Source organism: Cherax quadricarinatus, chromosome 11 (assembly GCF_038502225.1).
Source record: "Cherax quadricarinatus isolate ZL_2023a chromosome 11, ASM3850222v1, whole genome shotgun sequence".
Taxonomy (NCBI): domain Eukaryota; kingdom Metazoa; phylum Arthropoda; class Malacostraca; order Decapoda; family Parastacidae; genus Cherax; species Cherax quadricarinatus.
Genome location: NC_091302.1, coordinates 33643301 through 33663355, shown reverse-complemented (window position 1 = coordinate 33663355; position 20055 = coordinate 33643301). Strand labels below are relative to the sequence as shown.

Sequence of the window (20055 nt, the reverse complement as noted above, 5' to 3'; positions counted from 1 at the left end):
GTGCCAGGTGTAAATGATAATGGGAGCCCTTTGATTGAACTTTGTATAGAAAGGGGTTTAGTTATAGGTAATACATATTTTAAGAAAAAGAGGATAAATAAGTATACACGATATGATGTAGGGCGAAATGACAGTAGTTTGTTGGATTATGTATTGGTAGATAAAAGACTGTTGAGTAGACTTCAGGATGTACATGTTTATAGAGGGGCCACAGATATATCAGATCACTTTCTAGTTGTAGCTACACTGAGAGTAAAAGGTAGATGGGATACAAGGAGAATAGAAGCATCAGGGAAGAGAGAGGTGAAGGTTTATAAACTAAAAGAGGAGGCAGTTAGGGTAAGATATAAACAGCTATTGGAGGATAGATGGGCTAATGAGAGCATAGGCAATGGGGTCGAAGAGGTATGGGGTAGGTTTAAAAATGTAGTGTTAGAGTGTTCAGCAGAAGTTTGTGGTTACAGGAAAGTGGGTGCAGGAGGGAAGAGGAGCGATTGGTGGAATGATGATGTAAAGAGAGTAGTAAGGGAGAAAAAGTTAGCATATGAGAAGTTTTTACAAAGTAGAAGTGATGCAAGGAGGGAAGAGTATATGGAGAAAAAGAGAGAAGTTAAGAGAGTGGTGAAGCAATGTAAAAAGAGAGCAAATGAGAGAGTGGGTGAGATGTTATCAACAAATTTTGTTGAAAATAAGAAAAAGTTTTGGAGTGAGATTAACAAGTTAAGAAAGCCTAGAGAACAAATGGATTTGTCAGTTAAAAATAGGAGAGGAGAGTTATTAAATGGAGAGTTAGAGGTATTGGGAAGATGGAAGGAATATTTTGAGGAATTGTTAAATGTTGATGAAGATAGGGAAGCTGTGATTTCGTGTATAGGGCAAGGAGGAATAACATCTTGTAGGAGTGAGGAAGAGCCAGTTGTGAGTGTGGGGGAAGTTCGTGAGGCAGTAGGTAAAATGAAAGGGGGTAAGGCAGCCGGGATTGATGGGATAAAGATAGAAATGTTAAAAGCAGGTGGGGATATAGTTTTGGAGTGGTTGGTGCAATTATTTAATAAATGTATGGAAGAGGGTAAGGTACCTAGGGATTGGCAGAGAGCATGCATAGTTCCTTTGTATAAAGGCAAAGGGGATAAAAGAGAGTGCAAAAATTATAGGGGGATAAGTCTGTTGAGTGTACCTGGTAAAGTGTATGGTAGAGTTATAATTGAAAGAATTAAGAGTAAGACGGAGAATAGGATAGCAGATGAACAAGGAGGCTTTAGGAAAGGTAGGGGGTGTGTGGACCAGGTGTTTACAGTGAAACATATAAGTGAACAGTATTTAGATAAGGCTAAAGAGGTCTTTGTGGCATTTATGGATTTGGAAAAGGCGTATGACAGGGTGGATAGGGGGGCAATGTGGCAGATGTTGCAAGTGTATGGTGTAGGAGGTAGGTTACTGAAAGCAGTGAAGAGTTTTTACGAGGATAGTGAGGCTCAAGTTAGAGTATGTAGGAAAGAGGGAAATTTTTTCCCAGTAAAAGTAGGCCTTAGACAAGGATGTGTGATGTCACCGTGGTTGTTTAATATATTTATAGATGGGGTTGTAAGAGAAGTAAATGCGAGGGTCTTGGCAAGAGGCGTGGAGTGAAAAGATAAAGAATCACACACAAAGTGGGAGTTGTCACAGCTGCTCTTTGCTGATGACACTGTGCTCTTGGGAGATTCTGAAGAGAAGTTGCAGAGATTGGTGGATGAATTTGGTAGGGTGTGCAAAAGAAGAAAATTAAAGGTGAATACAGGAAAGAGTAAGGTTATGAGGATAACAAAAAGATTAGGTGATGAAAGATTGAATATCAGATTGGAGGGAGAGAGTATGGAGGAGGTGAACGTATTCAGATATTTGGGAGTGGACGTGTCAGCGGATGGGTCTATGAAAGATGAGGTGAATCATAGAATTGATGAGGGAAAAAGAGTGAGTGGTGCACTTAGGAGTCTGTGGAGACAAAGAACTTTGTCCTTGGAGGCAAAGAGGGGAATGTATGAGAGTATAGTTTTACCAACGCTCTTATATGGGTGTGAAGCGTGGGTGATGAATGTTGCAGCGAGGAGAAGGCTGGAGGCAGTGGAGATGTCATGTCTGAGGGCAATGTGTGGTGTGAATATAATGCAGAGAATTCGTAGTTTGGAAGTTAGGAGGAGGTGCGGGATTACCAAAACTGTTGTCCAGAGGGCTGAGGAAGGGTTGTTGAGGTGGTTCGGACATGTAGAGAGAATGGAGCGAAACAGAATGACTTCAAGAGTGTATCAGTCTGTAGTGGAAGGAAGGCGGGGTAGGGGTCGGCCTAGGAAGGGTTGGAGGGAGGGGGTAAAGGAGGTTTTGTGTGCGAGGGGCTTGGACTTCCAGCAGGCATGCGTGAGCGTGTTTGATAGGAGTGAATGGAGACAAATGGTTTTTAATACTTGACGTGCTGTTGGAGTGTGAGCAAAGTAACATTTATGAAGGGATTCAGGGAAACCGGCAGGCCGGACTTGAGTCCTGGAGATGGGAAGTACAGTGCCTGCACTCTGAAGGAGGGGTGTTAATGTTGCAGTTTAAAAACTGTAGTGTAAAGCACCCTTCTGGCAAGACAGTGATGGAGTGAATGATGGTGAAAGTTTTTCTTTTTCGGGCCACCCTGCCTTGGTGGGAATCGGCCGGTGTGATAATAAAAAAATAAATAATAAATACATATATATATATATACATATATATACATATATATATATATATATATATATATATATACATATACATATATATATATATACATATATATATATATATATATATATATACATATATATATATATATATATATATATATATACATGTATATATATATATATACTTGTATATATATATATACTTGTATATATATATATACAGTGGACCCCCAGTTAACGAACTTTTTTCATTCCAGTAGTATGTTCAGGTGCCAGTACTGACCGAATTTTTTCCCATAAGGAATATTGTGAAGTAGATTAGTCCATTTCAGACCCCCAAACATACACGTACAAACGCACTTACATAAATACACTTACATAATTGGTCGCATTTGGAGGTGATCGTTAAGCGGGGGTCCACTGTATATATAAAACCCTCCCCCACACAGCGCATAAGGAGGGGGAGATGTTTCTGGTTTAAAGTAGTGACTTTACTTTGTATTTTTGGATGACTTTTATGGTTGTATTCTCGGTTTCATGGTATCATTTGATAGAATGGAAAATGTATTACAGAAACAGAGGTAATTTTGATTGTTTTCAGGATTGGAAGTAGCTTGAAATTGAGCTCAAAGTAATGGAAATGATTAGACTTTTTGCCAATGTCACTCACTTAATACACGTCCAACTGGTTGGTCTAATATGTGTTCACGAAGGCGCTGACATTACTTTTACAATTATTACAATGCATAAAAGTAAATTTCTCAATTTATTTGTGAATAAAAATTCAAAAGGGAATTCATGTGTAAAGCCTGGGAATGTAACTGTGCCTGCATTGTTTATTCTGGACTGTATTTTGAAATTAGAATATTTTGAAATTTGTGTGAAATTGTCTAATTACCAATTTCTGATCACTTTATTGGGTAGTTGAAATAGTTGATTGGGCAATTTCTTGTGCCCAGTCGATAAAATGGAAGACATACAGTACTAGCAAAATAGCTAAGAATTGGCCTTAAATAGGATTCGGTGGGCAAAAATCGCCCACTTATGCATTAGCAATTTCACCCACTTTGAGCCCTATTTTCAGCCAATTCCATTCTTCCAGTTGACCAAACTTGGCTATTTTGCTAGAATTCCTTTTACTCTGTTCACTACAAGAAGCTGCCCATTTACCTATTTCAGCTATCCAGTAAAGTGATCAGATATTGGTAATTTGGCCAATTTCACACAGAATTCAAAATAACAAAAAAGGCACAATACCGTGACTGGAACGATACACAAATAACCCGCACATAAAAGACAGAAGCTTACGACGACGTTTCGGTCCGACTTGGACCATTGACCAAAATACGAATTCGATCGAGAGGGCCATTGCTGATACGTCTGTAAGATTTTAGATTGATAAAGATAGAGGTATGGGTGTGTAGGGGAAACAGTCAGGTTGCAACACTAAAAGACATTAATCATAAAGTTATAAATAAAGACAGTGGATCAGGTTGGCAAAGGGAGACAGCAGAGGGCAGCAGGAGACTAGCTCCCTTAAGGTTAACTCTGCTGATAGCAGGAGTGTAAGAAATAAGATGGAGGAGCTAAGATTAATTGCAAGTGCAGGAAACAGATATTATTGCTGTAACAGAGACCTGGCTCAATCTGAAAAAGATTTCTTCTGAATGTCACATACAAGGCTATAAATTATTCCACACTGATAGGGTCACCAGGAAGGGTGGTGCAGTAGCGATGTATGTCAGAGACAATTTAAATTGTTGTGTTAGACAAGATATAAAATTAGAAGCATCAGCCACTGAATCTGTTTGGTTACAGCTTTTAGAGGGCTGTGAAAAACTAATCTTTGGTGTGATTTACAGGCCCCCAAATCTTGATAGGGAATGCAGTAAACTTCTATGGGATGAAATTCGTAAGGCATCTACATAGAAAAATGTACTAATGGGAGATTTCAACTTTAGACAAATTGACTGGAGCAATTTGACAGGAAATTTAGTCAAGTGATTTTCTTGATACGATTCAGGATTGTTTTTTAAAACCGTTTGTGACAGAACCAACTAGAGGAAATGACCTGCTTGACTTGGTTCTTGCCAGCAGGGAATCGCTAATTAATAATCTTAAGGTTAATGATGCGCTTGGGGGAAGTGATCACATATCACTGTTTTAATATATGTATCATGGAATTACCCTAATAATGGCAGTCAAGTCTCTGTCCCTGACTTCAGTTTGGCTGATTGCGTAGGACTGAAAAATTACCTGGGTGGGTTGAACTGGAATGACCTGATTATGGGTCAGGTAGGTGGAGATGGTTGCCAATATGACGTTTTCCAGAGCATAGTTGTAGTTACTCAGACAACTCGTGTTCCAAATAGGGAAATCAGATCAAACAAAAATGATCCTAAATTGATGAACAGTAGAGTAAAACATCTCATTGGTCAAGAGAGAGGCATATATAGGCAAATCAAAAGAGGAAAGAGGCAGTTAAGAAATCAGTATATTCAGTTAGAGAGAAATAAAAAAGGGAGTAAGAAAAGCAGAGAGAGATTATAAGGTTAAAATTGTAAGAGAATCAAAGACTAACCCAAAAGGATTCTTTCAGATACACAGAAGTAAGATTAGGGACAAGATAGGTCCACTCAAAAGTCACTCAGGTCAGCTTGCCAACAGTGATGAGAAAATGTGTTGAATTTTTGACACACTTCCTCTGTTTTTACTGAGAGGAAGTAATATATTATGTAGAACAGGACGATAGTAAACTATGCACGATTAGGGTCACAAGTGACATGGTCCTTAGACAAATAGACAAATTAAAACCTAACAAATCCCCAGGCCCTGATGAACTGTATGCAAGCATTCTAAAGGAATGTAACGAGGAGCTTGGCAAACCTTTGGCTAATCCTTGCAACATATCACTACAAACTGACATGGTGCCAGATAAGTGGAAAATGGCAAATGTGATACCTATTTTCAAACCAGGTGACAGGTCCTTAGCTTTGAACTATAGACCAGTAAGCCTAACCTCCATAGTGGGGAAATTTATGGAATCAGTAATTACCGAGGCAATTCGTAGTCATCTTGAAAAGCGTAAATTAATCAACGAATCTCAACACGGTTTTACAAATGGGCATTTCTGCCTTATGAATTTATTAACTAAGGTATTTGAGGCGGTAGATCATGGTAATAAATATGATAGTGTATATGGACTTCAGTAAGGCTTTCGATAGAATCCCACATCAGAGACTGTTGAGGAAAATTAAGGCACACGGAATAGGAGAAATTTTTTCCTGGATAGACGTGGTTAACAAATAGGCAGCAGAGTTTGCATAAATGGGGAGAAATCAAGAGTGGGGAAGCATCACGAGCAGTGTTCCACAGGGGTCAGTGTTGGGCCCCTTGTTGTTCAAAATCTACATAAACGTTACATGTCTGCGATAGGGATGCCCGGGTGTTGCGGGTCTTAATTTCATCTTGTCGGTATTATATACTATTCTTGTACCGCCGCCGCCACCACCGCCGCCACCGCCGCTGCCACCTCCTCCTCCTCCTCCTCCTCCTCCTCCTCCTCCTCCTCCTCCTCCTCCTCCTCCTCCTCCTCCTCCTCCTCCCTCCTCTCCCTCCCTCCCTCCCTCCCTCCCTCCCTCCCTCCCTCCCTCCCTCCCTCCCTCCCTCCCTCCCTCCCTCCCTCCCTCCCTCCCTCCCTCCCTCCCTCCCTCCCTCCCTCCCTCCCTCCCTCCCTCCCTCCCTCCCTCCCTCCCTCCCTCCCTCCCTCCCTCCCTCCCTCCCTCCCTCCCTCCCTCCCTCCCTCCCTCCCTCCCTCCCCCTCCCTCCCTCCCCCTCCCTCCCTCCCTCCCTCCCTCCCTCCCTCCCTCCCTCCCTCCCTCCCTCCCTCCCTCCCTCCCTCCCTCCCTCCCTCCCTCCCTCCCTTCCTTTCTTCCTCCTTTACCTCTTCCTGCCTATATATAGCCATCCTGCTCCACTTCTGGTTAGTGTGACTTTGTCAGTGGTCCAAGTCGGGCCGAAACGTCGTCGTAAGCTTCTCTCTTTTATGTGCGGGTTATTTGTGTATCGTTCCAGTCACGGTATTGTGCCTTTTTTTGTTATTTTTTTTTATCTACATAAACGATATAGATGAGGGAATAAAGAGCGACATTGTCAAGTTTGTTGATGACACCAAAATAAGCTGTCGAGTTCATTCTGACGAGGACATCAGAGCTCTTCAGGAAGGTTTGAATAGACTGATGTGGTGGTCGGAGAAGTGGCAGATGCAGTTTAACCCTTAAACGGTCCAAACGTATATATACGTTCACTTGCGTAGCGCCCCAAATTTTTTGAGAGAAAAAAAATTCTTTTTTTAATAGGAAAAAAGAGCATATGGCACCCAGGCGTCCTCAATTATTTTAATATGGCGCACAGTGAGTTTGCGCACCCATTCTCTCATGTCTACGTGACTCAGACTTATCGTGGCAATGTTGAATGAATGACAAAGAAAACTTACATATACGTTTGGGGCGCTACGCTCGTGAACGTATATATACGTTTGGACCGTTTAAGGGTTAATATAGAGAAATGCAAAGTTCTAAACATTGGACAGGTAAATAACCATGCCACATATAAACTAAATAATGTAGATTTCAATATTGTGGATTGCAAACAGGATTTGGGAGTTCTGGTTAGCAGTAATCTAAAACCAAGACAAGAGTCCATTAGTGTTTTAAATAAAGCGAACAGTATCCTTGGCTTCATATCAAGAAGCATAAATAATAGGAGTCCTCAGGTTGTTCTTCAACTCTATGTATCCTTGGTTAGGCCTCATCTAGATTATGGTGCACAGTTTTGGTCACCGTATTACAGAATAGATATAAATGCTCTGGAAAACGTACAAAGGAGGATGACAAAGTTGATACCATGTATGAGGAATCTTTCCTATGAGGATAGACTAAGGGCCCTGAATCTGCACTCTGTAGAAAGGTGTAGAGTTGGAGGATATGATTGAGGTGTATAAATGGAAGACAGGAATTGATAAAGGGGATGTAAATAGCATGATAAAAATATCTGGTCTAGACAGGACTCGCAGCAGTGGCTTTAAGTTGGAAAAATTCAGATTCAGGAAGGAAGTAGGAAAGCACTAGTTTGGTAATAGAATTATGGAGGATAAAACATGGTGTAGTTTTAAAGATTGGCTAGATAAATGCACGAGTGGGTATGGGTGGGTGAGAGTTGGACCTGACTAGCTTGTGCTACTAGGTCAAATGCTGTGCTCCTTAAGGAATGTGACCTGACCTGACTAGGTTGGGGCATTGGCTTAAGCTGGTAGGAGACTTGGACCTGCCGCGCATGGGCCAATAAGCCTGCTAGAGCGTTCCTTCTTTCTTATGTTCTAATAAACAGTATAGACATCCCTGGCACTAAAACATCATTTCCTCTTTTCATTAGTCATGTCCTCAGGCCTCTCCTATATTACGCTTGTTTTCCATTTCGAATTTTTATTCACACTAAAAATAAAAGATTTCCTGTTTTGCAGACTACTACATTATTGTAATAATTTTACAAACGATGTCAGCACATTTCTGAACATGTATTAGACTGATCAGTTGGATGGGTATTGGACAAGTGATGTAATTTGTGTACTCTGGAATATAATCTATGTCTTCCATTCTATCAAATGAGACGAAGAAAACGAGAATGTAAACATGAAACCATATGAAAATACACCGCAAAGTCGCTGTTTTAAACCCAAAAGTTTTTTTTTAATGCACTACATGCAGGATTTTTTTGTGGTGCATACTTACTGCATAGTACCATTCTCTCGTATCTAGGCCCAAATTTACCGCTCACAGCTTATCTGAGAGAGCTATGTTCATGGAGTAGCACTACGGGACCGACCCTGGCTTTAAAGGTGTAGAACAATGAGACGACCCTCGAAAGGGCTAATACTTTCAATATTTTGTCTCGATCTAGTTTTCTTGTGTTGACTTAATTTTTAGTCGTGTATCCCTTATTTTCATTAGTGTGTAATGCTGGCCACTACAGAATAGGTTCTGCATAATGGTAAAGCAGCCCTAGACTGCCTGTAAGAATTCAAAAGATTATACTTCCTGTGACAGTAATCCAGTCAGTTTGAAATTAATATCCCCCTTGATTACATTAGGTGGTAACCCATAACATGGTTATATTGGAATGTGTATCTTGTACGGATTCAGCTGAAAGTGTTACGTAATACTGTACCTAAATGTTTTAAGCTTTAAAATGCTTTACTTTACTACAGATGTTGTGAGCATTGCCAAGACTGGAGAGTACTTTCGCATTTTGTATGACGTGAAGGGGCGCTTCATTGCACATAGAATCACAGATGAGGAGGCAAAGGTGAGTAGGGCAAAGTGGTATGCTCTCTTGTTTCACCAGCTTAACTATGCATTCCATTTCATTTGTAGTTACAATACAAATGCTTTGATTTGTCAAGGTCACTGGGTTGACAGTTTCTAATAATTACCCTGTACTTTACCCATCAGACTTTTTTGTTCCTTGAACACATGGGTAAATGAGGATAGCTAGAAGGATAGGGGTCACTGAATTCTGTCATCAAACACTGCACCAGAATATTTAACCCTTTCAGGGTTGGTCCTGTGTATGTACGGCTTGATAGCCAGTGTTAGTCACGTATTTATACACCAAAATTCCAGCACCTTCAAATCTGGTGGAAGAAAGCTGGTAGCCCTACATATGAAAGAATGGGTCTGCATCGTCAGTGTGTGCAGTATTAAAGAAATGCTGCTGCATGCAGTGAGTAATGAGAAAATAAAAAAGAACTCCAACTTTTTTTGGTTTAAAACAGCAACTTTGCAGTGTATTTTCGTATGGTACTTGTGGTTGTATTTTCGTTTTCTTGGTCTCATTTGATAGAATGGAAAATATATTACAGAAATAGAGATGGTTTTGATTTGTTTCGCGAAAAGTATCTTGAAATTGAGCTCAGTGGCAGAAATGTTCAATTTTTGCCGATGTTTAAGATTAAACAAATAATGCCACACGTCCAATACACGGCAACTGCCTATGAGAATAAAAATTCAAAATGGAAAGTAAGAGTAATATAAGAGGGGCCTGGAGATGTGACTAATGAACAGAGAAAATGTTACTTTAGTGCCAGGAATGTCTGTCTTGTTTATTCTGGACCCTATTTTGAAAGTGGCATCTTTTGAAATTTGGTTGAAATTGGCCAAATTGCCAATTTCAACCGCTTTAGTGGGTAGTTGAAATCAGTAAATAGGTGGTTTCTTGTACTCATTCGATATAACAAATGGAGTTCTAGTGAAATAGCTATGATTTTAGTCGAGTGGAACAGTGGAATTAGCTGAAAATAGGGCTCAAAGTGGGCGAAATTGCCAATGCATAAATATTGCTAACTTCATGAGGGCTGAATTTCACAATTTTGCAATTTTTGGTGTCATTACCATCAGGAAAATATTCTTATCATTTCATAAGAAGAAATTTTTTTTTTTTTTTAATTTGTGTTTAGGATCAGGGGTCTCAACCCCCAAAGGGTTAGTCCTATCACTGTCATGATCACCAAAATTAAGTGCTGTCATTGTTGCAGTAAGAAATTCTTGGCATATTTTTCTGTTGAATGAATTGCCCCCCTCTTCCCCTCCTCAAAAAAAAGAGAATAAAAAAGTTTCCCCATCTGTACTTGCCTGGATATGGATGCCTGAAGTTGATAAGTCATTGACTCACTGATGGCCATGTCAACATTTGCCATGTGCTCCATATTAGTTTAATTACTATACTTTCCCCCCCCCTCCCTCCCTTTTTTTTTTCTAGGGCTTTCTTAATTTTTACATTTTCCAGTAACTGTTGTAGGCTTGGAGAGTGAAAGAAAGGTGAAGAGTGGTGATGAGAGAGTGCAGAGGGAGAGCAAATGATAGTGGGTGAATCACTCAAGAAATTTTGCCGAGAAGAAAAAACAAGTAAATTAAGGTTAGGGAATGAATGGATTTGTCAGTAAAAACAGAGTAGGGTAGTTAGTAGATTGGGAGCTGGAGGTATTGGGTAGATGGTGGAAATATTTTGAGGAACTTTTAAATGTCGATGTAGAAAGGGAGGCAGTAATTTTATGCACTGGCCAGGGAGGTATAACATCTTTAAAGGAGTGAAGAAGAGCAGGTTGAGAGTGTGGGGGAGATGCATGAGGCATTACGTAGAATGAAAGGTGGTAAAGCAGCTGGAACTGACAGGATCATGACAGAAATGTTAAAAGCAGGGGGGGATATAGTGTTGGAGCGGTTGGCATTTTTGTTTAATAAATGCATGAAAGAAGGGGAAGGTACCTAGGGATTGGTAGTGTGTATAACTGTGTATAGTTCCTTTATATAAAGGGAGAGGGGGCAAAAGAAATTGTAAAAATTATAGGAGAAGGTGTGGAGTTAATAAAAGCATTAGTCAGAGGGCTGAAGAGGGGTTATTGAGGTGGTTTGGTCATTTAGAGAGAATGGATCAAAGTAGAATGACATGGAGAGCATTTAAATCTGTAGAAGGAAGGCTGGGTAGGGGTCATCCTCAAAAGGGTTGGAAGGAAGGGGTAAGGGAGGTTTTGTGGGCGAGGGGCTTGGACTTCCAGCAGGCGTGCACAAGCATGTTCGATAGGAGTGAATGGAGACGAATGGTAGTTGGGACCTGATGATCTGTTGGAGTGTGAGCAGGGAAATATTTAGTGAAGGGATTCAGGGAAACCGGTTATTTTTATATAGCCGGACTTGTATCCTGGAAATGGGAAGTACAATGCCTTCACTCTGAGGGAGGGGTTTGGGATATTAGCAGTTTGGAGGGATATGTTGTGTATCTTTATACGTATATGCTTCTAAACTGTTGTGTTGTGACCACCTCTGCAAAAGCAGTGATAATGTGAGAGTGTGGTGAAAGTGTTGAATGATGATGAAAGTATTTTCTTTTCGGGGATTTTTTCTTTTTTGGGTCACCCTGCCTCGGTGGGAGACGGCCGACTTGTTAAAAAAAAAAATGTAAGTAAAACTGGTATCAGTATCAGATCTACGTGGGGGAGAGTGAAAGGGTTAATTTGAGTATTTGTTAAAAATAAAAACCGTTTTTTTTTCCAGTACAAGCTGTGTAGGGTTAAGAAGATATCTGTTGGACCCAAAGGTGTACCTTTCCTTGTCACAACTGATGGCCGTACCTTGCGCTATCCTGACCCTCTTGTCAAAGTTAATGACTCTATCCTCTTTGACATCGAGAAGAAAAAGATGAAGGATTTCATCAAGTTTGATTCTGGTATGTTCGAAGGAGAAATGAGCAATGTAGCATTTTGTTTGGAATAAATTGAGCTTGGGTATTGTGTTAAATATAAGATGATGTCCCAAGACACATTGGCAGTTAAGAAACTATGATGATGGCTATGGTAAGTGGTCATTGTATTAAATCTTGAAATATACTTTACTGCTAATTTTCTAATACTGTGTTTAAAGACAATGCTAAAAGATTTTTCAGATAAAAAGAAAATATCAGTTGCTTTGTGTATAGATACTGCATTCTCTAATCTGGCAATAGGTTACTAAGTGCACAAGTTCAATATTGTTACCATTAAATGTTAATTTTTGTAAAAAAAATTTGAGGTTGCTCCTTTGTCTTTGTACACAGTGGTCTTAAGTATTAAGGCTTTTAACCCTTAAATTGTTGCAGACCTGGAAAAAAAGTGCTGGTGGTGTGGCAGAATTTTGAAAGAAAAAAAAATCTTGTGACGGTGTTCATTTTTTTTGTAGAATAAGAATCAAAATTTAAAATGCTCAAAGTTGACTAATTTATGGAGAGTTGAAATTTGCAAAAAATGACCCCTCAATAGCAGTCACAGTTCCAGAAAGTTGTAGTTGTAAAGTAAAAGAACACAAGTGCAACTAATGTGACATTTTATTGTGGCAACGTTTTGCTCTCCAGGAGCTTTGTCAAGCCGTTACAAACAATACATGGACACAGAGGGTTTATATAGGCTAGAGAGAGGTGTAATAGTAGTGGTAGTAGTAGTAGTGATATAAGTTGTAGTAGTAGTAATAATACAATATGGTAGAACAATTAACTTGCACCTAAGCAAAAGGTTATAAAGCTATTATTTGGGTAGCATAAAAATAGGTTAGACAAATATTTCTATTGGAGGTTGGATTAGAGAAGGCATGTTCCATGGTTCCTTTGTAATATGCTTGTGTAGTACTAGCAGGAGAGACCAGGGTTTTCTGTTTTCAGGAGGATTCTTGCTAAGACTTTTGATATGGTGAAGCTGCCTTTTTGTTTGTTTTAGAAACGGCGATCAGTGCTGATTCAAGTCACTTGTGTCTGCGGAAATTATTTTTTTTTATCACTAATCAGGCGTCCCTGAATTTCATGAGATGATTTGTGGAATTTGTGTTGTACGCAGGCGTTGTTCAAGTTATCATTCCTATGTGCATAAATATTTTCATCGAGGTGGGTTTCGAGGTTTCTTGCTGTTTCACCTACATAAATCCTGTTGCAGCCTCCACAAGGTATAGTGTAAACCCCTGCATTGACTGGTTTGTGGTGCTTGGATTTTGTCCTGGTTAGATCCTTTATTGAAGTGCTGGAAGTGATGGCAACTCTAGTGTTAGTTTGTGCAAGTACTTTAGAAATGTTCAGTGCAACCTGGCTGTTGGGAAGAATATAACTTTGTTAGGAGTAGTGTTGGTATGTGGAGAATAAATGATCTGAAGAGTTCTTTTGCAATCTTAGATGAAAAAGGAAGGAAAATGTAAATCAGTGAAGGTTTGGTGAATGTATGTACATTCCTCGTCAGGAAACTGAGGACTACAAATTGGTATGCTCTTGGGAAAAATCTGATGATGCCTCTTTTGGTCTTAGTATCTTGACTGGAATAGAAGTGTGTGAGATCATTTTTATTTGTAGGTTTCCATTTATCTACTTTGTGAATGAGGACATCTAGAAAAGGTAGCTTGTCATTGGAATCTTCTAGTGTAAACTGGATTGCCGGTTCAACTGCGTTAAGCCTTTCCTGAAGATTCCGTACATCAAAACGTTTGGATGTCGTTCACGTAACGTAACCAAGTGATTCTTGAGGGGATGAGGTTGGCAAAGTGTTCAGCCTCTAGGTGTTCCATGTACAAGTTGGCTAAGATGGCACTGATGGGGGGACCCCATTCCCATGCCGTAGGTTTGTTTGTAGAGCCTGTTATTGAAAGAAAAACAGTTGAAATTAACGCAGAGTTCAATCAGGTCAACAAAATGTCTGGGAGGTAGAGGAAGATTAAGGTTCTGATTGAGTTAACATCGTAGAATCTCGATGGCTTACGTAGTAGGTACTTCAGTGAAGAGGGAAGTCAAGTCCAAACTGCTTAGTTTCTTGTTACGGATGGAGAGGTTTCGGATGTTGAGAAGGTCGCCTGAATGCTTATGAATGCAAGAATCCTCCTGAAAACGGTAAACCCTGCCATCACACAGTGTCTCCTGCTAATACTGCACAAGCGCATTATTATAGGGGATGAAAACTGAAACAGGCCTTCTCTAATCCAACCTCAAATAGAAATATTTGTCTAACCTATTTTTATGCTACCCAAGTAATAGGTTTTATATTCTCTTACTCGTGTGCAAGTTAATTCTACTACTACTGCTGCCATTGCCGCCTCCTCCTTTTCTTACTCTTCTTACTCCTTCTTACTCTTCTTACTCTTCTTCTTACTCTTCTTCTTACTCTTCTTACTCTTCTTCTTACTCTTCTTCTTACTCTTCTTCTTACTCTTCTTCTTACTCTTCTTCTTACTCTTCTTCTTACTCTTCTTCTTACTCTTCTTCTTACTCTTCTTCTTACTCTTCTTCTTACTCTTCTTCTTACTCTTCTTCTTACTCTTCTTCTTACTCTTCTTCTTACTCTTCTTCTTACTCTTCTTCTTACTCTTCTTCTTACTCTTCTTCTTACTCTTCTTACTCCTCTTCTTACTCCTCTTCTTACTCCTCTTCTTACTCCTCTTCTTACTCTTCTTCTTACTCTTCTTCTTACTCTTCTTACTCTTCTTCTTACTCTTCTTCTTACTCTTCTTACTCTTCTTCTTACTCTTACTCTTCTTCTTACTCTTCTTACTCTTCTTACTCATCTTACTCTTCTTACTCCTCATCTTACTCTTCTTACTCCTCTTCTTACTCTTCTTACTCTTCTTGCTCTTACTCTTCTTACTCTTCTTACTCTTCTTACTCTTCTTCTTACTCTTCTTCTTACTCTTCTTACTCTTCTTCTTACTCTTTTCTTCTTACTCCTCTTCTTACTCTTCTGCCTCTTCTTACTCTTCCTCCTCTTCTTACTCTTCCTCCTCTTCTTACTCTTCCTCCTCTTCTTACTCTTCCTCTTCTTGTCACAATAAAATGTTACATTAGTTGCACTTGTCATTTTACTTTACATATTGTCGGTAATTCTGCCAACATGTATACAAGCTATAGTTTGTTTTTATTACAGAATTATACATATTTTTTTTTTCTAGGTCGAGCAATGTTTTTACATCATTCATCACTTTCCTCTCACTCATACTTAATCAGTCTTTGCAGACACACTCAGATACGACAGTTCAGAAGTCCCTCCAAACTGCCAATATCCCAAACCTCTCCTTTAAAGTGCTGGCATTGTACTTCCCATTTCCAGGACTCAAGTTTAGTTAACCAGTTTCCCTGAATCCTTTCACAAAATATTACCCTGCTCACAGTCCAACAGCTCGTCAAGTCCCAAAAGCCACTCCTATTTAACACACAGTTAGAAGCAAATGGAGACGGATGGTTTTTGGGACCTGACGAGCTGTTGGAGTGTGAGCAGAGTAATATGTTGTGCACAGATTCAGGGAAACTGGTTAACCAAACTTGAGTCCTGGAAATGGGAAGTATAATGACTCATTTTAAAGGAGGGGGTTTGGGATATTGGCAGTTTGGAAGGACATCTAAGCTGTTGTATTTGAGAGCGCATCTGCAAAGACGGTGATTGTGTATGAGTGATGGTGAAAGTGTTTAATGATAATGAAATTCTTTCTTTTTCTTTTTGGGTCGCCCTTCCTCGGTAGGAAAGAGCTGACGTGTTAAAAAAAAAAAATGGTGGCTACATCCCTCCTAGGATCTTTGATATCCCATATTGTCATTTGCATGAAATACCTGCACTTCCGTATGAGCTAATGACTTTCTGAATTATGGTATAAATTTTCTATTTCCTCTGTTTTGTATATTTCTGTATTGTCAACCTTCAGGAAATCACAGCATGAGGGACTTGTGTACCAATTGTGAATATATTATGCCCCTGGCAAGATATGGTTCAGCATTTTTGACAATAGGAGCCGATATTCCTGAAAGGTCTTGGGTGTTTTCTAAGGTTTTCTTACCTGTGTACAAGGTCTAACTATATAGGTTTCACAATCTCGCATCACAAACTGTTTGATACCAAAGCAATATCTTTTGCTGTATGGGGCTTGGACGTTCAGTAGGTATGTGAGAGCGTGTTAGGAGCAAGTGGAGGCAAATAGTTTTTGGGAATTGACTACTTGTTAGAGTGTGAGCAAGGTAACATTTTGTGAAAAGATTCTATAAAACTAGTTAGGCAGACTGGAGTCCTGTAAGTATAAAGTACAGTTCTAGCACTCAGATGAAGGGGTGGGGGAAATTTGTATTTTAGAGGGGTATCTGAACTTCAGTATTTCATGCCTGTGGCAAGACTGATAATGAATGATGGTGGAAGTATTTCTTCTTTTTCGAGGCCACCGTACCTTGGTGGGAGACGGCCTTACTTAAAAAAAAAAAAATTCTTGAAGGAAAGCCTACATTTGAATAATATCAAGACTTGTCAATAACATTCTATATAGAAGTGATGAAAGAATTTACTCCAAGTACACGATTGCTTCCTCATTTTATACAGCAGATCATCTTTGGATTTATTTTATGAGAAATGCAATATACACAGCAACAAAGTGATCAGCTATCATTTTATGAAAGCTGGTGTTGATAAAAGGCTGTCAGTGGTCTAGAATTTTGATATGTTCCTTCTATGAACATGTGGCATGAGCATTGCAAAAAACATACATCTCTGCAAATATGGTATCTTTCACTTGAACTAAGATTTTACTGAAATGTATGTAGTGGCCATTATTTAAATCAGTCAAATTCCCAAATCTAACATCAGAGTATAATTTGAAATCAAATTCATTGGAATTTTCAGTTATTGGAGAGTTCTGCTGAATTTCACTGCCATTAACCCTTAAACTGTCCAAACAAATTTACGTTCACATACATAGTGCTCCAAAAGTAGATCTGTTTTTTTACATATTTTCAAATACAGTGGACCCCCGCATAACGATCACCTCCGAATGCGACCAATTATGTAAGTGTATTTATGTAAGTGCGTTTGTACGTGTAAGTTTGGGGGTCTGAAATGGACTAATTTACTTAAGAACATAAGAACATAAGAACGAAGGAACACTGCAGAAGGCCTACTGGCCCATGCGAGGCAGGTCCAAGTCTCCTACCGGCTTAAGCCAATGCACCCAACCTAGTCAGGTCAGGTCACATTGACTTAAGGGAGGAACACGGCAACCGACCTGGTAGCACAAGCTATCAGGTCTAACTCACACCCACCCACATCCACTCATGTATTTATCCAACCTATTTTTAAAGCTACACAACGTTCTGGCCTCTATAACGGTACTTGGGAGTTTGTTCCACTCATCCACAACTCTATTACCAAACCAGTACTTTCCTATATCCTTCCTGAATCTGAATTTTTCCAACTTAAAACCATTGCTGCGAGTCCTGTCTAGGCTAGATATTTTCAGCACACTATTTACATCCCCTTTATTTATTCCTGTCTTCCATTTATACACCTCAATCATATCCCCCCTAATTCTACGTCTTTCTAGAGAGTGCAGATTCAGGGCCCTTAGTCTATCCTCATAGGGAAGGTTTCTGATACATGGGATCAACTTTGTCATCCTCCTTTGTACATTTTCCAGAGAATTTATATCCATTCTGTAATAAGGTGACCAAAACTGTGCAGCATAATCTAAATGAGGCCTAACCAAGGATGTATAGAGTTGAAGAACAACCTGAGGACTCCTATTATTTATGCTTCTTGATATGAAGCCAAGGATTCTATTAGCTTTATTGCGAACACTTATGCACTGTTGTCTTGGTTTCAGATTACTGCTAACCAGAACTCCTAAATCTTTTTCGCAATCCGTAATATTAAGATCTACATTATTTAGTTTATATGTGGCATGGTAATTGTCCTGTCCAACATTTAGAACTTTGCATTTGTCTATATTAAACTGCATCTGCCACTTCTCCGACCACTGCATCAGTCTATTCAAATCTTCCTGGAGTGCTCGAATGTCCTCGTCAGAATGAATTCGACGGCCTATTTTGGTGTCATCGGCAAACTTGCCGATGTCGCTCTTTATGCCCTCATCTATGTCGTTTATGTAGATTGTGAACAGCAGGGGGCCCAACACTGACCCCTGTGGAACACCGCTCGTGACACTTCCCCACTCTGATTTCTCCCCATTTATGCAAACTCTCTGCTGCCTATTTGTCAACCATGCCTCTATCCAGGAAAAAATTTCTCCTCCTATTCCATGTGCTTTAATTTTCCTCAATAGTCTCTGATGTGGGACCCTGTCAAAAGCCTTACTGAAGTCCATATACACAATATCATATTCATTACCATGATCTACCTCCTCAAATACCTTAGTGAAAAAAGTTAATAAATTCGTAAGGCAGGAACGCCCCTTTGTAAAACCATGCTGAGATTCGTTGATTAATTTATGTTTTTCAAGGTGGCTACGAACTGCCTCGGCAATTATTGATTCCATAAATTTTCCCACTATGGAGGTTAGGCTTATTGGTCTATAGTTCGAAGCTAAGGACCTGTCACCTGTTTTGAAAATAGGTATCACATTTGCCATTTTCCACTTATCTGGCACCATGCCAGTTTGTAGTGATATGTTGAAAAGATTAGCCAAAGGTGTGCTAAGCTCCTCTTTACATTCCTTTAGAACCCTTGCATACAGTTCATCAGGGCCTGGGGATTTGTTAGGTTTTAATTTATCTATTTGCCTAAGGACCATGTCACTTGTGACCCTAATAGTGCACAGTTTATTATCGTCCTGTTCTACATAATTTATCATTACTGGAATATCGCTGGTATCCTCCTGTGTAAAAACTGAGAGGAAGTATGTGTTAAAAATTCTACACATTTCCTTATCACTGTCAGTGAGCTGACCCGAGGAACTTTTGAGTGGGCCTATCTTGTCCCTGATCTTACTTCTGTATACCTGAAAGAATCCTTTTGGGTTAGTCTTCGATTCTCTTGCAACTTTAACCTCATAATCTCTTTTTGCTTTTCTAATTCCCTTTTTTATTTCTCTCTTTAACTGAATATATCGATTTCTCAATTGCCCCTCTCCTCTTTTGATTTGCCTATATATGCCTCTCTTTTGACCAATCAGATATTTTAATCTATTGTTCATCCATTTAGGATCATTTTTGTTTGATCTGATTTCCCTATTTGGAACATAATTTGACTGAGCAGCTAGAACTATGCCCTGGAAAGCATCATATCGGCAACCATCACCACCTACCTGACCCTTAGTCAGGTCATTCCAGTTCAGCCCACCTAAGTAATTTTTCAGTCCTATGAAATCAGCCTTATGGGAACAAATTCTGTCAGTACTGGCACCTGAACATACTTCTGGAGTGAAAAAATATCGTTAACCGGGGGTCCACTGTATATATAAAAAAAGTAGATCAAAGTTTTTTTACATGTTTTCAAATGTAAAAAAAAAAGAAAAGATCTACTTTTTTTTACACACTTTAAAATGTTGAAAAAACGTAGATCTGCATTTGGACAGTTTAAGGGTTAAAATGAGAAACACTGGAGATAGGTTGATGCATTCTCTTGCCAGTTCCATACACTGTTTGCTGTTGGTTTCATCATACTATTCAGTGGTGTCACAGTATGTGGTGCCACTTGTGTTTGTGGCCTTTGCATACCTTGGCTTCGTGGGTACAAATGCCACTGCTATATCTGCTCTCGCTAACATGACTTACATTTCTGGTGCCACTAACATCATTATCTTCAAAACTGGAGAAATTCTCTTCAGAATTCCATTCCATTCTTATTGTCTTTATCATACAAAATACACTGTACCTAGTCAAGCCCTGCTGTCTCCTTGCCATTGTTTCAGAATTTCTGCTGAAGCTTTTTACCTGCAATGCCCCAGGATCCAGCATGTGGCCATTAGGTATTAGGAGCAGGGCAAACAGGCCTAGGCCTTAGATGGCAGTTGGCGACAAATTTGAAGGCAGGAAAAATTGGGAGTATGGG

At 39.5% G+C, this 20055-nt stretch overlaps 1 protein-coding gene across 1 annotated transcript in view; it reads left to right on the top strand.

Moving 5' to 3' along the window:
• RpS4 (ribosomal protein S4) overlaps positions 1-20055 on the top strand; it is a 64758-nt gene that overhangs the window by 35875 nt on the left and 8828 nt on the right. Inside the window, exons 3-4 of the mRNA XM_053775198.2 lie at positions 8950-9047; positions 11792-11963. Coding sequence (XP_053631173.2) covers positions 8950-9047; positions 11792-11963 — 270 coding nt within the window. The remainder of the gene's footprint in view (positions 1-8949; positions 9048-11791; positions 11964-20055) is intronic.